Genomic DNA, 21,054 nt, shown 5'->3' with positions numbered 1-21,054 from the left:
GAAGAAGTGCTGGATTTTAAAACTCGACGGATAACATCTATCGAGGTTTAAAAGACAGCTTTTGCCTAATGCTCGACAGTTGCTCAATAGATACCCTATCTATCGAGATTTAAGAAAATCAGATTTTCAATTCTGATTTCACACCAATCCGTGTATACATGTTTAGGCTTTCTTTTCTCACAACCCTAAATATATATAAGGATTATTTAAGGACCGTCACAGCTGGTGCAAGTAAGTGCAACTTGATGCAAAGGTTTTTCACAAGCATATTGTGACCGGAGACAATTTGCCCTAGTTCATCTTTCTCTTCAAGAACCTGCTGCGTTTGTACGTCGTAGGGTTTTGTAGCCAAGGTGCTTTATGATCTTCATTGCGTTGATGAACTGAAGAACTTTACAGCCAACATCTTTCTCAAGTTGGTAGTTAGTTACGTACTTGGATCCATGCATCGATTGGTTAGTCACATACTGAAAACCGTGCATTAAAAGGAGAGATTGTCACTATAAAACAAGTCCAATTAGGTATTGGGGTAAGGATTCAACTGTAGGTTAGTAGAAGGTACTGGAATTCCTTTACTTGTAACCGCTTGTTGTGATAATAGTGGATTTTCGGGAGTGGTGACCTTAAAATCATCCGGTGGGGTTTTTGCCTTGGAGGTTTTTCCCATTGTAAACAAATCACCGTGTCAACTTCATTTTCTGCTGCGTGTTAATTTAGTTGGTGATTTGTTTGTACTACCACGCGTATTGCATGTTAATCGAATTAATTAATTAGTTAATTCATCACAAGGGGTCAATATATTCTTGGCCTATCACACTACAACACGTCCTTACTAACGTGAAAATCAAAACACATTCAACTAATACGAAACAAAATACTTAAGCACAACACCAAGCAGAGACCCAACCCCCATAACTAGGCAAACATATAACTATTGAAGATCTTTAAGGATGTGGAGCTATAAAAATAAGAGCTGGTCCTCTTAAACAAAAATTTTTGGTTCCGCCCCTGACACTCAACCAAACCCATCCTTCTACACCTGTAGAAACGCAAGACTTTCGCGTGTAAGATGAAGCGATTTAGAAAGATGTATATAAGAATATAAGCAACTATATATATTGTGCCAGATGCAGAGTTTCAATTATTGTTTCATCCTTATTAACTTTTTTCACAATGTTATTCGGGAATTATGGAACTAAGGATAACTCCATGCAAAACATGTACGTGTCATGCATGTTTTTTTATCGTGTATTTTCATATTAGTTGGTTAATTCCTCCCCAAAGTTTTAGTAAATTCATATTTATTCTTACAATCTTTCAAGTCATTTTCCTTTCACACCATTGCTTATAGCATGCCACATTTAATTTCTCATTAGAGACAAATTGTTTGCAGTGATCAATTGCATGCTACATTTCTTCTCAAAAATAAAAAAATAAAATTGCATGCTACATAGGTTGGTATAGACAAGTCATTTTCTGGTACAAATTGCTCTTTGGTTTTATTCATTTGTTTATTTATTAAAATATACATGGTTCCCAATTCCCCAGATTTTCTTGTTTTTTTTAATCCTGGTGACAACATGGGACTAGTTGTGTTAATTGAATATTTTGCTTAGGCAATTCGATCCCAACTTGATATGACTTTAAATTGAAGAAAATTGACTCTTTCCAATGTACAAGTATAGATGACTTCACCTTCTTTTTGTTATAATCACATTTGCTTAATTTTTTAGTTAGTTAGTCTTATAGGATCTGCATGCTATGGAACTCTATATATGTGCCAAGTCATGCATCTTTGACGACATGATGATTACCACCTTAAGTTGTCTTATTAACAAAAATTTCATTGCAAATTCTCTAGTATATTCCAAGGATGTTGAGACATAATATATATAAACTTTATGCTAAAATGGAGATTGCATGCACATCGCTAAGTTTGACTGAAATTAATTTTAATTCTCTAACCTTATTTTCATTCAGTTGAATTCATAAAATTTCAAATTTATTCAATTCAAGTCTTTGGACGATAGACCTTAACTTTATTGAACGAAAATAAAATTAGAAAACTGAAGAATTTTAGTTAAATTTAGAGAGTACAATTTACATTTGAATCTAAACTTTACTAACCAATTTGGTTTTTTTATCATATACATCTTAAATGGGGGAGGGCGATTCGAAACTTAGACTCTCAATTGAAAATATCATAAACTACTGAATACAATGTGCATTATTTATCAATTACACATTTCACACATCACATTTATAGACTAGAGTCCATGTCACGCGCATATAATTTAAAATTTCAATAACAGTCAAGTTAAGACATTTTTATAATACAATTTTTTATACTTCTTTAAGTATTTTTTTTCAATCATAATAGTCATTCGTTTATAGAATATGATGGGTAGCAATAATTATTATCGTAGCTACTAAAGAAATGTATCATTGAATTTTTTTTTTTTTTTTGTCTCTTTTTTTAATATTTATAGCTATAAAGGAGATGAGTAAGATGAGACTTCTTATACAATTAAAATTGTACTATTTTAAGTGTTTTTCGATTTTAATATTCATTAGTATGTATAACATGACAAGTTCAAGTTGTTACGTGTTAAACGATGGGTATCAATGATAATAATTCTACAAAATAAATGTATCATGAAAATTTTTATCCTTTTTGCACTATTGGTGCATGTTATATAACAAGGTGTTTATATGGTACACCATATGGTTATCAATGAAAAAAAAAATTCTTTGAGATAGTTACAATATAAATACTGCTACTTTGTGTATGAGAAAGTGTCAATTAAGATATAAAACTCTTGGTAGATTTCAATGATAATAATCCTACAAACATATATGAGAGGTTGGTTATATAGTACACCGTGAGCATCAAATATCAATGATAATTGTTATTTGTTAGTTGTTACTAATTAATTAAGTGAATAAAATGTCTTTTTTTTTTTTTTTTTTTACAAGATAGAATTTCTACTCTAACCTAATCTAAGCATATATGTGTATGAAACTCTCTTCTGGAGACTTGAACTCCGGCCCTTGTCTCCCACACCCCACAAGCACTTATACAAAGAGATATTTAACTTTTGATGTTTTAACTTTTACGAAGAGATCAACCACGTTGCTGTCAGGGATCTAACGGTGAAATTATAACTTACAACCTAGAATTAATGGAGATATTTTAAGAATGAACATTTATCTTGACGCCCCCAAATATGTTCCATTAAGCAAAATTGATCAGAGACTTATAAAATTCAGACATATTGTCCTTTTTTTATTTTTATATATAAAAAGAATTTGAGTTCAAACTTACCGCTTCCTCACTTGGTAGCAAAAATAATTAATTAATTAATATTACTCCACTAGGCAAAATGATAAACCCATCTCTCATCTCTTTCTCTGTGATACACTAATACTTCACTAGCTTGGAAATTGGGAGGGAGATGGGGCTAGGGGAGCAATGACCTCAAAAATCCCTCCACCCTTTTATATAATTGGTTAAAAATGCAATTTTAAATATAAATTTAAATAATAATCCTCCTAAATTTTTATTAAAAACATGTAATACGTTTATTTAGATGATTGATGTATCGTTATTGTTTCCTCTAATTACTTTTATACCATAAATAGCTCATTAATTCAAAATGTATTTAATGTAGGAAAATGCTAAAAGTACTATAAATTTTACAAAGTTAAGCTTAATTACAAACTGATATGGTAATGAATGTGATTGAAGGCCTTTAATTACCTCATAAATGAATATTTGAATTATCTCTTTATAATTTATGACATATCATACATTTCATAAATATAGAAAAGTATATGGAAAATGTTCTGAGAGCTACAAACTTTTTTACAAACTACTAATGCAGTGAGTAGTTATTGGAGGAAAATTTTGAAGTACTTTTGAAGTATAGTGAAATAGTGCTCCCTCTTCTCACATTTATGGTGGACCCTACCATGAATTTGATGAGTGAATCCCACCATGAATATGAGAGGATAGAGCATCATTCACCGTACTTTAATAGTACATATATAAGAATTACTCTTTTTTATATAAATGAAAAAATTACCATACTCTATAAGTATCTAAAAATATGAGAGGAGAGAGCATCATTACCATACTCTAGAAGTATCTAAAAATAACTCATTTTTTATAAATGAAAAATGATGTCAATGGTAAGCTCAAATAAAAACCAATAAAAATTTGTCACAATTTATAATAATTTGTAACTCTAGTCTCTGGTGGGCCCAGATAGCATTAATCAAAGTATATATATTATTAATGCACTATTTCTTTCATATAATTAGTCTTATAGCATAATAGTATATCCTGGAAATATACTATAAGTAAATCTTTTTAATAAAAGCATTCTTTTAAATAAAATGAAAAAACTCATTTAGAAAATTAAAGATATGAACATTTTTATTTTCCTTTTAGAAGAAACAATAAATGTTGATTTTATAGTTAGGAGTTAAAATTCTTTTAGTTTTTATTAATGCAATATATATATATATATATATACTTTTATTATATGTACAAAAATTAGCATTTTTAAATCATGTTACAAACATATTTTGTGTGTATGTGTATAGGTTATTCATTAGATTAATTTATGCATATATTTAACTTGGTCCCTTGAAGAAATTTTCTAACTTTGCTATTGGGTGTGTATATATTTATTTTATTTCATATATATAAAAAAATCACATTTATTTGTTTGAGCAAGAAGTTGCGTACCTACTTTCTTCTCCATATCATTGCTTATGCATTAGGGGAATATGAAACTAAGGCAATGTTCAAGCCTAATACGTGCATGGGATACGTACCTTTCATGAAAAGGTTGAATCATGACTGCATCTTCCCAGCAAAAACATCTAATATTTAAAATTTTCTTATATTTCATGCTGTTTATTGACTATGGCACTACTTTTTTCAAAATTCAGGTTACTTCTGTTAATACTTAATTTTTTTTCCTTGATCTTACATGATCAAGAATTTGACCATGGCATTATTTTATTTCATAATTTGGCCTATAAATTCATGACTTCACTTCATTATTCTGCAATCAGCTTCCACTTTCCTATTTCTGCAGCCATTGATATCTTCACTTTGATAATCTTAATAAAGAAGGTTGGTTTATACAATGATTTGAACATTAATTGTTCTTAAAGTACAGCCAGTACACTAGCTGGTTGATTATGTTTTCATTTGCTTAGCCATTTTTGTAACTTCCTTAATGGATACATATATATATACTCAAACTTTCATCTTAGTTTTTCAATTGTTAAGAAGCACAGTTAGCTTCATTGGATTTATTGCATTGTTTCAAAAGACTTCAACCATGGAGTAAATAATTTTAGTTTTGTTTGAAACTTTTTCCACTAGATATCATGGCTCAGAATGGTGATGCACAGCCAAATGAAAACCAGAATGGTGGTGATTCACAACCAAATGAAAATCAGAAAGCCGCTTCACTGGAACAAGAGACTGAAGTTGATGAATTGCTACGATACCGGAGGACATCAAAGACACCGTTTGTCATTTTCTTGAAAGACGGTGCAATTTAATTCAATTCCTGGCCTGTAGTTAAATTACTTTGTTGTGAATTCTTACTTCAAAAATAAAATTAGAGAAATATTTAATTAACAGATAGTGTTGCATGCATTTGTGAATGTAATTGCAGCCTTGTTTGCAAGCTAGATTCAGTTCGCAAGGAGATTTTAGGACTTGCTGTTCCTGCAGTCCTTGCTTTAGCTGCTGACCCTGTGGCTTCTCTTGTGGACACAATGTTCATTGGTCGTCTTGGTATGCTTCTTTATTCTACGTTAATTTCTTATAGAGAGTCTATGGCAGTGACTCAAAGATGAGAAGATATCTTATGCATCAAATATATATATATAGTATGTGAATTTCATGCAGTTGTGAAGTTCACATACTATAACAAGAGAGATGCTACATATGCTCAATGTATAAGATAATTATTACCATAAAACATGGAGGTGTTTAATTGATGAAAAAAACAGTTCTTGATACATTTACATACCCCAAAGTGCACAAACTATCAAGTGTTTTTTTTTTTTTTTTTTTCGCTTTGAAAAAAAAAGATTAAAAGAATATAGAACTTAATGCAATAATATCTAACTGCTTCTGGTTCTAAATCTAATCAAGAATATGGCTTATGAATATTCAACATCACTAAAATTATGAATAATTTTCTGATCATGTGGAATACACTTGGTAATACAGAGGATTATGCAAATTAAATTGCCTTTATTTCCATTTTTGTGTAGGTGCAAATGATATTGGTGCTGTTGGAGTTGCAATTGCCATATTTAACCAACTTTCAAGGATTACCATGTACCCCATTGTGAGCATTACCACTTCCTATGTTTCTGAGGAAGACACTATGGAAAGATTGGGTATTGAAGCAAAAGAGGCAGAGGCCTTCAAGCTTCAGAACTTGGAAGAAGGTGCTGCAAGAAACGCTGAAACAAAAGTGGCTACGCCAGAAAATGGTGAAACAAAAGTGGCTACACCAAGTAATGGTGAAACAAAAGTGGCTACGCCAAAAAATGGTGCTCTCTCTCTCTCTCTCTCTCTCTCTCTCTCTCTCTCTCTCTCTCTCTCTCTCTCTCTCTCTCTCTCTCTCTCTCTCTCTCGTGTAATAAGTGTTGAAAACAACAACCAAGTCTTAGTTCCAAAACTTTGAGATCGATTATAAATTCTCAACAAATTAAATCATGGTTAGCCGAATGTATTCAATAATTGTCCAAAAAAATAAGAACTAAAACAAAAGGCTAGATAAACCTTAACTTATGATCTTGAATTTACTAGTGCATATATGCACACTTGTTTTAGAAAACTGTCATTGTCAGAGCTATTAATGTTCAATAGTCATTCTAATCTTAATTATTTTAATTTTATCATTTGTACCAAAAAAGGTTCAGAATTTTTTTTTTTTTTTTAATTTCTACAAAACTTTGGGATAATGCATGCAACTTCTATAGTAATAACAACTTCCATTTTATTATTCTTCTTTTTTCTTAAAACAAATGAGGAAAGAGGACTAGAACTCAAATTCTTTCCATTAGGAAATTAGATAATACCACTAAACTACAAAACTATTAACAACTTCCATTTCATTCCTGTTACATATCCTTCTTGAAATTTTAATTCAAAGCGAACATTTTTTTTATAAAAAGAAAGAGCTGTAAATTGTCATTGTTGTAACATATTTCTTGTTGATTGTTATCAGATTCTATTGCAGTATCAATCAAGTCTCCCTCTGTCACTAGTCCCAAGGCTGCACCTCGCAAAAGGGGGAAGCGAAACGTTCCTTCAGCAACAACAGCACTTACCATGGGCACACTTCTTGGTGTGGCACAAGCTTTGCTACTTATGTTTCGGTCAAAAGTTCTCTTGAGGATCATGGGTGTGAAGACTGTAAGTATATATCTTCTATACAAAAAATAGATGTAAAATTAAGGGACATGTTAACACCCCCAAATGCTTCAAGCCCAAAAGGCTTGTCTAAAGGAAAAAAGGTTGTTCATGGTTATGCTAGCCTTTGGGTTTGAAGGACTTGGGGTGTTACAAGAAATTTACTTACTTATAAATTTCATGTCCTTTATTATATAATTTTTTTTCTAATTTTATGCATTTTCATTCTCTCATAACAACCACATAATGGTAGTCTCTCTTCTATTGAATAGGATTCCCCTATGTATGTACCAGCAACCCAGTACTTGACACTAAGAGCACTTGGTGCTCCTGCAGTTCTTCTCTCCTTAGCTATGCAAGGGGTCTTCCGAGGCTTTAAGGATACCAGAACTCCTCTATATGCCACAGGTAAGGAGTGCCCCCAAGTCACATCTTATATCATTTGTGATGATTCAAAGAAATGCTAACCACATCTACGAGAGAGAGAGAGAGAGAGAGAGAGAGAGAGAGAGAGATATACGTATATGTATATCCTATATTGGATCTGGATGTATACGTACTAGGTTGATCTAAACTATGTAAACTCTATCCGTGACTATTTTTTTATTATATATATATATATATATATATATCATTTGTGATGATTCGAAGAAACACTAACTACATCTACGAGATATATATCCTATATTGGATCTGGATGTGTATGTACTATGTTGATCTAGACTATGTAAACTTTAATCGTGACTACTTTTTTATTATATATATCATTTGTGATGATTCAAAGAAACACTAACCACATCTACAAGATATATATATATATTGGATGCGTACGTACTAAATCGATCTAAACTATGTAAACTCTAACCATGACTTTTTTTTTATTATATATATCATTTGTGATGATTCAAAGAAACACAAACCACATCTACGAGAGAGAGATATATATATATCCTATATTGGATGTGTTCGTACTAGGTCGATCTAGACTATGTAAACTCTAATCGTGACTATTTTTTTAGCGTGTGTGTATATATATAGGACTCTGTACACTTGTACAACAGCTTTTCAATCCATTTTTATATATAATTCCATACAATCTGGGATATTATAATATTGTTGGACAATTCCTCTAACTCAGGTTCTTTTTTTCTTTTTTGGGCTTATTCTATGTAGCTATTGGAGATGGAATGAATGTGGTTTTGGACCCCACATTCATCTTTGTTTTGCATATGGGAGTCAGGGGTGCAGCCATTGCACATGCTCTTTCACGGTGAGTTGTATCAAAAAGTCAATATTATCCTTTTTGATCATGCAGTCACTGCACATTCTCACATAATTGATGTTCCTTGTAGGTACCTAATTGCTCATATTCTTTTCTTGAGATTGATTCAAGAAGTAAATATCTTTGCTCCAAAATGGAGGGAGTTACAATTTGGTCGGTTTCTTAAAAATGGTACGAGGCTTCATCTCCTTTTCCAGTGTCTGCTCTATTTGGAATTTTAATTTCAAAAGTGAAACATATATATACATATATATGAGCATTCCTATTCATTATGATTTCAAAGTTGTAAAGTTGTGATTTACAACTATGTTTTATATTAGTTTTATTCCATGACAAAAAGTATTGTAATTGCATAATTTATTTTCTTGTATTTTGTGGGATTTTATTGTATTAGGTTTAGTATTAAGTTGGTGAAGAATCAAGCATGCAATGAAGATCAGTGCAATTTCGCGACTAACTCGCAGGTAAAGCAACCCACGAAAAAGTCATATGAGAAGCACATGCTGAAAGCTGAAGAGTCAAATGTCAGGTTGCATTTCGCGAGTGCTTCGCAAGACATGCCATCTCACGAGGTACCCGCGAAACATTCTGCCTGAAAGATTTTAAATGTAACTTTCTTACCCTTCATTCATACTATATATACTCTCATTACCCACAAAAGTAAAAAGGATGCTATTTAGAGAGAAAAACCCTAGATAAGTTTTTTACAGCACAACACACCCACCTTTAGAGAGAGAGATACTCATCCTTAGTGAGAAATCATTGTAGCCTCTTCTCCTTCCCTCTCCCATTGTCATACCTTGAGAGGAGATTTGTACCCAAACACAACCTACACCTATTCAGAGTGTAGTGAGTGTTTTGGAGCTTGGGAAGTTTTGGGGATTTGCCAAAAGAAGTCGGTGAGGCTTGACAGATCCAATCGGACGTATTGCGAGATCCGAAAAACTAGTGAAGACAAAACTCTGAGAAGTCCGTTGGTAGCAGGAATTTGGACTGATCAAGTACATTGGGTAGACTAGGCTTGGAGGGTCTTTTATTATTCGTGTACTCCAACTTATTCACTAGTAGATCGATTTCGACTTTGAGGGTCGCGGAAAGGTTTTTCGCCGAGTTCTTCGGTTTTCTCTTTGATAACACATCTTGGTGTTATCTTGTGTTTGCATCTCTCTTCTCTTACTCTTGTGCTTTACTTTTATTGTTTGTTGTTCATGTGTATGCACTAGAGTAGATCTAGTAATTGCGATTCATTTACTCTTGTTCTGCACTTAAATAAGTAAAAGCAATTAAGCCATAATTTTTAATTGGGGGTCTAAACAAACTCTTGAGTTTTCACACAAATCTAAGCCCTTTCAAAAGTGATGATTAAATTTACTACTTTCTAATAGCTTAAACTTTTGGGATAAATGTTAATTTATCACAAAGCATTATTACTTGCTCTTGGGTGCTTCCAATAGCTCATTTTAACTTATGTTTTTGGATTGATCATGCAGGTTTTCTGATGCTGTCAAGAGTTATAGCTGTGACATCTTGTGTGACCTTTGCCGCATCATTGGCTGCAAGGCTTCGCCCTACTCCAATGGCTGCATTCCAGATTTGTTTGCAGGTCTGGTTAACATCCTCACTTCTTGCTGATGGTTTGGCTATTGCTGGACAGGTAGGAAATGCCTTTTTTTTCCCCATCAAGCTAGTTAATTTTTATATTAGACAAGAATTATATTTGGTAGTAGAAACTGCCATCCGGGTATCACAGGTATTTATATTTCTATACATGCAAGTACATTCACTCCGTCAGAATAATGGCTAAATGATTATATTCAACATTTCCACAAGTGGTAGTTTAGCACACCATGCTTCATTGACTTCATTTAGCATTGAAGTGTTTAGATGAGACTCAATTTGACAATCACTTTTGACCTTGCAGATGGGTCTTGTTGCTGGTTTTGGGCTCCTTGTTCTGGTTGGATCTGGTTTATACTTTGGAGCTGGAGTATTTACCACTGATAAAAATGTTCTGCACCTTATGTATTTAGGCATTCCGGTATATTCTCGCTAACATTAAAATAATTACATGTTAATAATTTCTTTCAACCATTATAACTGACATATTCCCTTTTGGTTGATCAGTTTATTGCTGGAACACAACCAATAAACACCTTTGCTTTTGTTCTTGATGGTGTGAACTTTGGAGCAGCTGACTTTGCATACACTGCATATTCAATGGCAAGTTTACTTGCTAGCCCTCTTTTGTTTACACTATAAACAAGTCCTCAATATTTTTTTTTTTTTATCTTTCTGAACTTTTCCTTCATTAATAGTTCTTGATAAGTTTCTTCTTCTTCTCCAGATTATGATGGCTATTGCAAGTATTACCTCAGAATACCTCCTTGCTAAATACAGAGGTTATCTTGGAATCTGGTATGCCTTAGTTATCTACATGGGATTGCGTACAATTGCTGGTGTTTGGAGGTGATTCTCCTTCTTATATTCAATTTATTGTTCACTTATGAAATCTATAATCAAACAATCAGTCTATAGACACAACTTTTTTCAAAAAAAAATTCTCATCTGCTTAGTCAACCAGTTTTCATTGATGGAAAATAAAGTAGGGTCAGTGATAAGCCTATATGAAAATCAATAAGTACTTGTCACCTCAGCAAGTTTGAATATTTGAGGAAAAAATTGTGTCTTAAACATTACTCATAAACAAAATATTTCCACATTTTAATTTACACCATTCCTTGAATGCTTAGTTTCACTACTTTTACGTACGCACAAAAGTATTTGGAATCATGGAAATTGAAAGATTCTGAAGCTTTTTTCTTCTTTTTTTCTCTCTCTTGTGCAACTACAACTGCAGGGTGGGCGCAGCAACTGGTCCTTGGCGCTCCCTCAGGGCGAAAACCGTGTAGATTTGCCACTCTCACGAACATTATATGCCACCTCCTCCAATAAGATACATAGAGAGACACATTGGAACCATCTAATTTTCGTCCTAAAATATTTTAAGGAAGCAACAATTACAGTGAACAGCAACAAAGAAGTGTTTTCTCAAGAGAATGAATCCTACGGATTACATGTAGCCTACAAATTTATTATGTCTCTATTGTAATGAATTTTTATATATTGGATTCAGCTACTAGTTAATATTTTTAACATCTCTGCCTCTTGGCATGATGGCTATAATATATATGCTCAAGTGTTGTTATATGAATCATATTGATGTTTACACAATTACACCTGAGTCTTTGCATTGAGATTGGGAAGTGCAAACTATTTCAAAAGCTTAACCTGTGCCACCTCCAAAGACACTTTTATGGATCATAACATGCACCATAAACTTTGAAATTTTACAATCAACACTCTTATTTGAGAATAATTAGTAATATTAACTTACCAGCCAAATTAAAATCTAAATTAATAATTTAATAGTACATATTACAAATGCTTTAGACATTGCCACTTATCAACTAAGTGTTGATTCTGAAATTTTAAGTTAAAAAGTGTTGATTACCAAATTTCGAAGTTTGGTAATCAACACTTTGCAAATACACCTTAATAGTGGGTATGGTTTAGGCTAGATGATTGTAATAAAAACAAACTTAACAGTTCTGGAATATTATTTAAGCTTCCAATTCTTACCTGTAGAAGTAGAACTGAAGATCCAAAGCAAATTGGATATGAATACAATCTTGCGGAGGCAAAAATGGCCCATTAGCATTAATTTTTGAAATATTTAGCAACAGAGCACTGTTTCGGAAATAATTAGGGAAATACCACTTTTCCGAAAACGCCGCTATAGGGCCCGAAAACGTCACTATAGGGCTTAAAAAACGCCACTATAGGGCCTCTTGAACCTGTTATGGGGACTTATAAAAAAAATTTTGCAGGAAAACGCCGCTATAGGGCCCAAAAACGTCACTATAGGGCTTAAAAACGCCACTATAGGGCCCCTTGAAACTGTTATGGGACTTACAAAAAAAATTTTGCAGGAAAACGCCGCTATAGGGCCCAAAAACGTCACTATAGGGCTTAAAAACGCCACTATAGGGCCCCTTGAACCTGTTATGGGACTTATAAAATTTTTTTTCAGGAAAACGCCGCTATAAGCCCGAAAAAGTGGTAGATTGCTATATAGTTCAGAAACAGTGTTTCTGAGCAAATTATTTCCAAAATTGATGGTAATGGGCCATTTTTGCCATCTTGCGGAACTACACTTCTATAACTTCATTGCCTTGTAAGTTTACACTTACTTTAGGCCATACACTCTGACAAGGTTGTTTAGATCCCTTAATTGATTATACAACGGATTTATCAATTAAGTTAAGAATAAAAATAAACAATTACGTGGTCATAGTTATTGCAATTTAAGCACTACAAACCAACAAGTCACCAAATCAAACATATAGATATGGTTACGTAGTGGAAAACCAATGGAGAACAACTCTAAAGGAAAAACTACTCTAAGAGTGCCTCTAACCCAATAAGCCAATTCACGATAGAAGAAAAGTTTTATAATATAGTTAAAACCCCTTACCCTAGACACTACTCGATAGCTGGGAAGCACGGACACAGCAAAATTGCCAACGTACTAGTGTCGGACACGTATCCAACACAGACACAAAAGTGTCAAATACGCACTCAGAAAGAAAAATCATTTTTTTTAATTCAGTTGTTCTATTTTTTTATGTTGAATGTTGTTTATTTGAACTCTTTTATAGGTGTCTAGTTTATTTGAACTCTTTTGTTTGTATCTTAAACAATATTTTATTGTCTTTAAATTAATTTTAGATATATTTCCAAACATTTCATCGTTGTTACATACTTTTTAAATTCAAAATAAACATAACTTATTCCAAATATAAAATATATATATATACTTCAAAATAAATATTAATTAATTAACCGTCGTATTCTCGACATATTGTAGCCTAATTTTTCAAAAAATGTCATGTCACCGTATTATATATCATGTCATACTACATATCGTATCTGTATCCATGCTACATAGCTCGATAGTTTAACTTGCTAATGCAAACCTGAACCAGCTTCAAAACTTCTGAATTCTTGGTACAAGAATTCCTTTTAAGACCAAGAATTCCTTTTAAGGAACCTTATGAATGATTACTCTCAGACCTTTTAACCGACTCCGACCCTCCTTGAAAATTTTGAATACCAGAGTGCGCCACACTTGGTTGGTTGGTTATGTTGTTTCAAGCTTTGATGACACCAACTAATACGCACACTGTACTCATGGGTTCACCAAAATGGACTCTTATTTTTTTCTTTATTGCATAGGGCTCATCGAGATGGACTGTTTTTTATTTCTCTTTGCTTAGCATAAAGTTCGCACCTCTCTTCACCTCTGAAAAGTCATGTTTAGGAGGCTTTATACAAGTGTTATAAGGTTTCAATATAACACCTAAAACTGATCGATGAGAGTTGAGAGTGATGGTAGGAATTTACCTCTTCTCAAAAACTACCATTTCTCACTCGTTTCAAATCCAAATTAAGTCGAATTTGTGTTTGTTTTGAAACCCCAATGTCCTCTTTCCAATAAAATATAACTTTCGTCAAAATTTCATTTTGATGCAAGATAATAGGCAAAAGATCAACTCCTATTGAGCAAATAGAAACTTTATCATCTTCTTTGAGCAGCAAATTCTGACCCGAGACTCCAGCCACATTTTCAATGAGTAAATTACACCAACAACTCGATAAGCTTGAAATTTACACCAATAGTACTTATTTTTGGTTGTGTTAAATTGCAAATTTAGCCATCAACCTTTGATCTTTGTTTCACTTTAGTCCCTATACTTTCTAAATTATTTCAATGATACCCTTACCATCATCTAAGGAATGAAACTTGCTAACATGACAAATAGATTTCATGTCACATCATAGATCTTGGTTTCATGAATCTTGTTTGTTACATTAGAATTTTCAATCAAATAACAGTAGGGACCATTTTGAAACACTCAAATATAAAGACAATTTTAAAACAAAAAGTCCAAAAGTTTTGAGAACCATTTATACCATTTAAGATTTTAACCATTATGTTTGAAAAGCATAAAAGATGCTTAAAGCATCGCTAAAATTATAAAAACTAAGCGTGTTGGTAACCATTAATGATAATGAAGCTTTGGACAGGGCAGCACCAAGCTGTAATGATGATGACTGATCAGTATATTTTGATAATGTTGCGACTCGTGAGACATAACCTAACCACACCAAAGACTTGGAAACTAAGCATCCAAAATGCCCAACCGACCATTAAAAGAAAAGCCATGGAAACCCTACCAACACATGATGCCCCCACATATCACTACCAAAAAATTCCAAGCATGAACACAACCATTATTCATCTCATTCTTGATAATGACCCACCCACCCACTTTATGAGATAAAAATGGTGAGTGGTGAGCATCAAAAACAAGGTACACGTTACCCTACCACACTCTAAATCAAAAACCCCTCATTATAGTTAAGAAAGAAGGATCATCCATTTGCTGATCTTCTCAAGAAAGATTGAAAGAATCCAAATATATATCCACTTGTAGGACCAGGATCCTCATACTTTTCTCAAATAATAAACCCCACATTCTAAACAATCAAGTAAAGAGTATAACAAAGTGAATGTAGGAAAAGATAAAGATAAGAACAGGATAGGCACTCTTAAGGAACAAAAAATAAAGGTATTGATATAATAACAACTTTAATTGAGTTTTACAACATCGAATAAAACATATTTCCTTCCCCCCACTTTTCTCTCACTAACCTTACAAAATATTGAATTCTCGAATGGAAACACATCCCCGAAAACCATTTTGAACCCCATCTTGAGACCTAACCTCCCCCACAATCTTTTTCTTTGTTCAACCAATAATGGCTCAACCCAAGAGAATATTGAAGAAAAAAGATACATTTTTAAGAAGTTACAAAGCTAATGATTTTGTTGCAATTTAACATTCGGCTTCCTCTAAGAAGGAAATGAAAGTTCAAGGAAGAAAAAATTACCCTAAGAACAGATATCTTTAAAGAGAGATACCTAACCTGGACTGGTTTTCTTTAATATTAGCCCAGAGAGAGGTTTCCTTCTCTCCATACTTCTGCTGTAAACAATAAATGGTAAAAAAAATATTGAATCATTTCCAGAACTTTATCCCGTCATTCTTCACCCTTCACCACCAATCTCAAACTTCCCTGCCGTTACCTTCCCGAACAGAAAACAGTAACCCACAAAAAATTGTATGTACCTTTCCAATTTTTTTCCCCTATCTCATCGAGTAAAAAAAAGAATTCAATTTCGTTAAACTACGAGCTGATCAAGCTGCATCTGTTCAAGCCAAGCTCCTAAAACTGAATGATCAACGGATTCAATTTGAGAATTAGAATTCAAACCCTCACCGGATGCTGCAGCACCCGAGACCGGAACTGCCAACTTCTCTTTCATCATCTCAGGTGGTGATTCCTTAACTAGAGATTGGACCCAAGACAAGTCAGGCTCCTCCCCATTGTTATCAAGCTCAAAAGAAGATGATCTTCGTAGTTGCCCCACTTCATCTCCATTAGCCAACCAATCCAATTTTCCATTTGGGGAGCCCCATTTTCCCCAAGAATTCACAGGAGAGCCAACAATTGAGGCTGGGTTATTGGTTCCAAGATCCCGCGAGCTGAGGCTGCGCAGCTGTTGGTGCTGCTTCTCGCGCTGAGCAAATGCAGAGAGTCGGGAGCCCATTGGGGAGATTGGCTCTACATTCCTTGGAGACATCCTTCCTGGGGATGGAACACCAAACGAAGCCTGCAATAAATGGTGCTCAACACTTTTGGGGGAGAAAACATTTGTGTTAATGGGCGATAGCATGCTCTGCTGCTGTTGGTATTGATTGAGAAGAGCAGATTTGTGAGTAGGGGAGAACACGGCAGAAGCTGCTGCATCAGAATATCGGGGAGACATTGAAACCTCAGAAGAGAATAGCTCTTCAAGGTTTGAAGGTGTTAGTGTCTTGGACCGACCAGAACGATTCACAGAGATAGAATTCGACCGGGAATGTGAAAAACAATTCAAGTCACTTAAAAGCTGTTGCTGGGCATCAAAATCAGACAGCATATTATAATCCTCAGGGGGGATATCTCGGGCACTAAGAGAAGATCTCAAGCGACTAGATTGAAGGTTGCTTCCAGGAAGATTAAGGGTTGGTACATTTGGCTGGGGCCAGCCCATAGATGAGTGTGAAATGCCATTATTTGCAGATGGAGACATGGGTTGAGCAAATGGCGAAGGCGACATAGCAGAGATTGATGACGGAGAACCAGGTAAAAGGTTCATTGCAGCAGCCATGTCCATGACACTAGCAGCGGAGGCAGATGAGCGAGGTGATGGGACAGCAGATCCAGTAGATACATACAAGGGGCGGAGCTCCTCAGCTGTGTGCGCAAAGAAACAGACCCGTCTATTGCAGCTGGTACCATCCTTGCAGAGCCGAGTCCGGTATTGTGCCGGGTGGAGCCAGCACTCAAAAACTCCATGAGCATATTCACACATATCCCCACGTCTACAAGCCCCCTTTCGAAAATCAGGGCAAGGCACACAGCTGTAGTGGTACTTCCTCGGGTCTCTTCTACGAGCATTTTCTCCAGGGTGCACAAATGGGCACTCAGTCCAATCGTGGGAGTAGGCTCGTGAACAAGGACGAACCTTGAACGAGAACATGCGGAACTCATCCGTAGCATAAATAATGTTCTTAATGTCAGGGAGCGATGGATCAACAGGGTACTCTTTCTTCTCCAATGCAAAATGAATAGGTGCATCATTATACTTCAAAGGAGAAGATACAAACTCTGAAGGAGATGGCAACCCATGTTCTGGTGATGAAGATAGAGTTGGTGAGTCAGAACCAGAGGAACTAATAGACACTCGTAGATGGCGCTCACCACTGGAGCCATCAGAAGCATTGTGAGAGAGAAGCTCTCCAAGAGCCACTCTCATGCCCTGCAACTTTGGTGGAACAACATCAACAACAACATCAATGGGGCGAAGACCATTGGCATCTGTACAATTTGGATCAGCACCGGCTAATAAAAGCAGCTTTACAACATCAACTGCATTAAGAGATCCACCAGAAGCAGCACAGTGAAGGGCAGTGGTTTTATCTTGGCCACATGAAAAGTTCACGTCAGCCTCAGAATGCACGAGTATGAATTCAAGAACGTCAACACTGCCGAAGGTTGCAGCAACCATTAATGGAGTTCTATTCTCTGGAACAACTTGTTTTGAGCCTCTTTGGCGGACATACCAGAGTCCCACCTCATCAATCGAAGCATCCCTCTCGATGCATTGCTTAAAGCCTTCAACATCATTGTTAGCAGCAAGGTCGAGCAAGTTGGAAAAAGAATCTTCAGTTTGAACAGTTAGGTTATTCATGTCTTTGTTGTTAGATGTGGTTTCTACAGTTGACACAGATGGAGACGTAGATGATGCTGATGATGGTGATGATTTTGATCGCTCTGGACCACTGCACATTCTTCAATTAGCTGAAACTCAAAATCCAAAAAACAAAACACATCTCCATTAAAATTTAGATATATAAGAACCCATTAAAATCTTTTATTCATATTCTAATGGACCAAATGAATGGACAAAGACCAATCTAGAGAAAAACACACAGCAAATCGATGCATGTCCATGTCATATAAGAATCATATAGGTCCTAACATATAGCATTCACAAAACATCAGCTATTAATTCATCCAGATCCTAAAGTTGCTCCATCTGCTTGGGGAAACAAACGGGCAAAAAAATGGAATTTTATGCTTTTAAGAATCTTTCCCAACATTTCACAGTAACAAAAAGAGATGAATCACTTCTGAGAGAGTTCACAAATAATATCCACACTAATACAAAAACCATGCATCGTCGCTTATTTAAAAGACAATTCCTCACACAGGGCCGTTTGGTAACGTTGTTTGTATTTTTTGGAAATACAAGTGAGTGAAAAAGTGTGTGAAAATACATGTAATGCTGTTTAAAAACTCTTAAACCACCCTACCAAACGCCCCTTTAGCAAAGCAACAATAATTCATAAAATCACATTCTCTAACTCAAAGAATCAAGAAATTAAGAGACTTCAAATCACCCCCTACACCAAAAAGTAACCCCAAACACCACAAAAGTTTCAGATCCTATAGCATCTACCAGAAAGAGAATATAGAAAATCAGTCATACCCAAAAAGCTTAAATCCTAGCCAATGATCAACAAAGAGAATCTTAGCTATAAGGTCATACAACACATCACCTAGGATCGTCTAAAGTAAATCTATTCCATCTATACATTCCTTTACGAAATACCCATTTACAAAAAACAAAATATAATCTAGAATCACCTAAAGCTAAATCTCAAATTGTTGTTCCTTTACAAAAATAGCCATGTATATAAAACAACATTATCTAGAATCATCTAGAGCTAATCTATCACATTTTTTGCTCCTTTACAAAAACACCCACGTATAAAAACAAAAGGGAATCGTATTAATTCCTCTCAAAGTTAAAGTCTTCTTTATATCAAGAATCTATAAGCATCATCGAATATTATCACCTAAATTAGAGGCTGAAATTTTTATATAAAAAATAAAGAAATATAAGCCTTAAATTTATGACCCAAAAAAATATATCTACTATTTTGACCAATAGAAAAAAAGGAACAAAATTTAACTTCCAGATTTCTCGGGTTGTACGAACCAATTAAAAAACAGAGACTTTTAAAAAGAAAAATTCCACACCTATATTTTCCGTCCTTTTCCTTCATTTTCAAGGCAACCAAACAGGACCTAGGCAATCGAATATTTTATACTATAACACACCCGCACAGTAATCAAAGCCTAATTTTTTTTTTTTAAATCCAACAACTTTTGTACTCCTTCGTTTTTCTCCACTTTCTTGGAAACCAAACAATAAGAAAATTAGTTCAAGATCGGATCAAAACGCAATCGCACTAGCCAAAACCAGCTAAAAAATCTCTCTCAAAACAACAAAGAGAGAGAGAAAGAGAGAGAATCAAAACAATTTTCTTCTCGAGAAACAAGCAGTTCAAAATCAGCTAAAAATTCACTCTCAAAACAAATTCAGAAGAGAGAGAGAAAGAGAGAGAAATTCCAAACAAATTTCTTCTCGAGAAACAAACAGGTCAAAATCAGCTATAAAAAAAAAAATCACTCAAAACAAATTCAGGAGAGAGATTCCAAATAATTTTCCGTTTCCTTTCCTTTTTCCTTCGTATTCCTCCACTTTCTCAGCAACCAAAACCACGAAACCAGTTCAAACCCAGATCAAAAACACACTCTTTTAAACAATAAAGCAAAAACCAAAGCATATAACCATCAGACTCAGAATCGATAAAAACCAGAAGCTCAAAACTTTACACACAGATCACTCTAAAGCAAAATCACTGTTCACTCGCAAAAAAATCACAGTATAAACAAAACAAACACAAACACAAACTAAAGAGTGAAAAACTCACCGATTATATGAGAATCTGAGATATACGAAAGATCAGGGAAGTAGAGATCTGTTACAGTTGGTCTTCATTGATCTGAAGCGAAGAGAAGAAACTCGGAGAGAGTCAGAGAGACTGAAGAATTTGAGTGAAGAAAGCTTGAGAAAGCTTCTTCTTCCATTTTGCTGTGTGTGTGTGTGTCAACAATCGCACCGATGATTCCGAGGAAAATAGAGAGCGAGAGAGAGAGAGAGAGTAAACGTATTGGAATTGGAATTGGTAAATGGGAATTTGTTTTACGGAGAGAGAGAGAGAGAGAGGGAGAGAGAGTGATTAGAGAGTGGGGGGGATTTTAAATTTAATTCCCGGTGGGGTTGTGAGTTGTGACGAAGGAAAATGAAATGGAAATGGAAATGGAAATGAAATGGCATTGAAATGCGTGAGAGATGAAAGTCCAAATGACATACAGGACTTCTTAAGTGGGGGAAAAGGAGTTTACCGGTTTCACCTGTTGGATGTTGAAAAAAAAAAAAAAAAAAACCAAAAATTTTTTCTTACTAAACTAATTTCGGTTAAAATATTTAATGTGGCTATATATTTTAAAATTTTAATCGTTAAATATAACCTTAACATATATGTTATATTTTATTAAAAACGGATGTTAATTGGTATTTAATTTATAAATGTATTTTTTTATGCATAATTTGAAATTACAAAAATTTAAAAATTTAAGTTAATGGTATAATTATTGATATTTTATCTTTTTAAAATTTTTTTAACACGAGAGATATAATAAGAAAATGTAATTTTATTATCGATTTGTCAAA

The 21,054-nt window shown here is 34.3% G+C and overlaps 2 protein-coding genes across 2 annotated transcripts; one reads left to right on the top strand and one right to left on the bottom strand.

Moving 5' to 3' along the window:
* The first annotated feature begins 5,406 nt into the window (after positions 1-5,406).
* LOC115984474 (protein DETOXIFICATION 43-like) lies at positions 5,407-20,059 on the top strand. Its single transcript, XM_031107498.1, has 13 exons — positions 5,407-5,549; positions 5,700-5,821; positions 6,307-6,561; positions 7,272-7,459; positions 7,729-7,864; positions 8,630-8,726; positions 8,809-8,909; positions 10,229-10,488; positions 10,660-10,776; positions 10,863-10,958; positions 11,083-11,204; positions 11,596-11,632; positions 18,683-20,059. Exons 1-13 carry the CDS (start codon positions 5,407-5,409, stop codon positions 18,728-18,730), a joined length of 1,722 nt encoding a protein of 573 aa, XP_030963358.1. The 3' UTR covers positions 18,731-20,059.
* Positions 15,422-20,634, bottom strand: LOC115984082 (zinc finger CCCH domain-containing protein 30-like). The gene is made up of 2 exons (XM_031106976.1): positions 20,252-20,634; positions 15,422-18,269 (listed from the first exon to the last, which is right to left on the bottom strand). Exon 2 carries the CDS (start codon positions 18,256-18,258, stop codon positions 16,045-16,047), a length of 2,214 nt encoding a protein of 737 aa, XP_030962836.1. The 5' UTR covers positions 18,259-18,269; positions 20,252-20,634; the 3' UTR covers positions 15,422-16,044.
* Positions 20,635-21,054: the final 420 nt, after the last annotated feature.

This window comes from Quercus lobata, chromosome 4, assembly GCF_001633185.2.
Source record: "Quercus lobata isolate SW786 chromosome 4, ValleyOak3.0 Primary Assembly, whole genome shotgun sequence".
Classification (NCBI taxonomy): domain Eukaryota; kingdom Viridiplantae; phylum Streptophyta; class Magnoliopsida; order Fagales; family Fagaceae; genus Quercus; species Quercus lobata.
The sequence above is the reverse complement of the archived record's forward strand: the minus strand, read 5'-3'. Positions and strand labels throughout refer to the sequence as shown.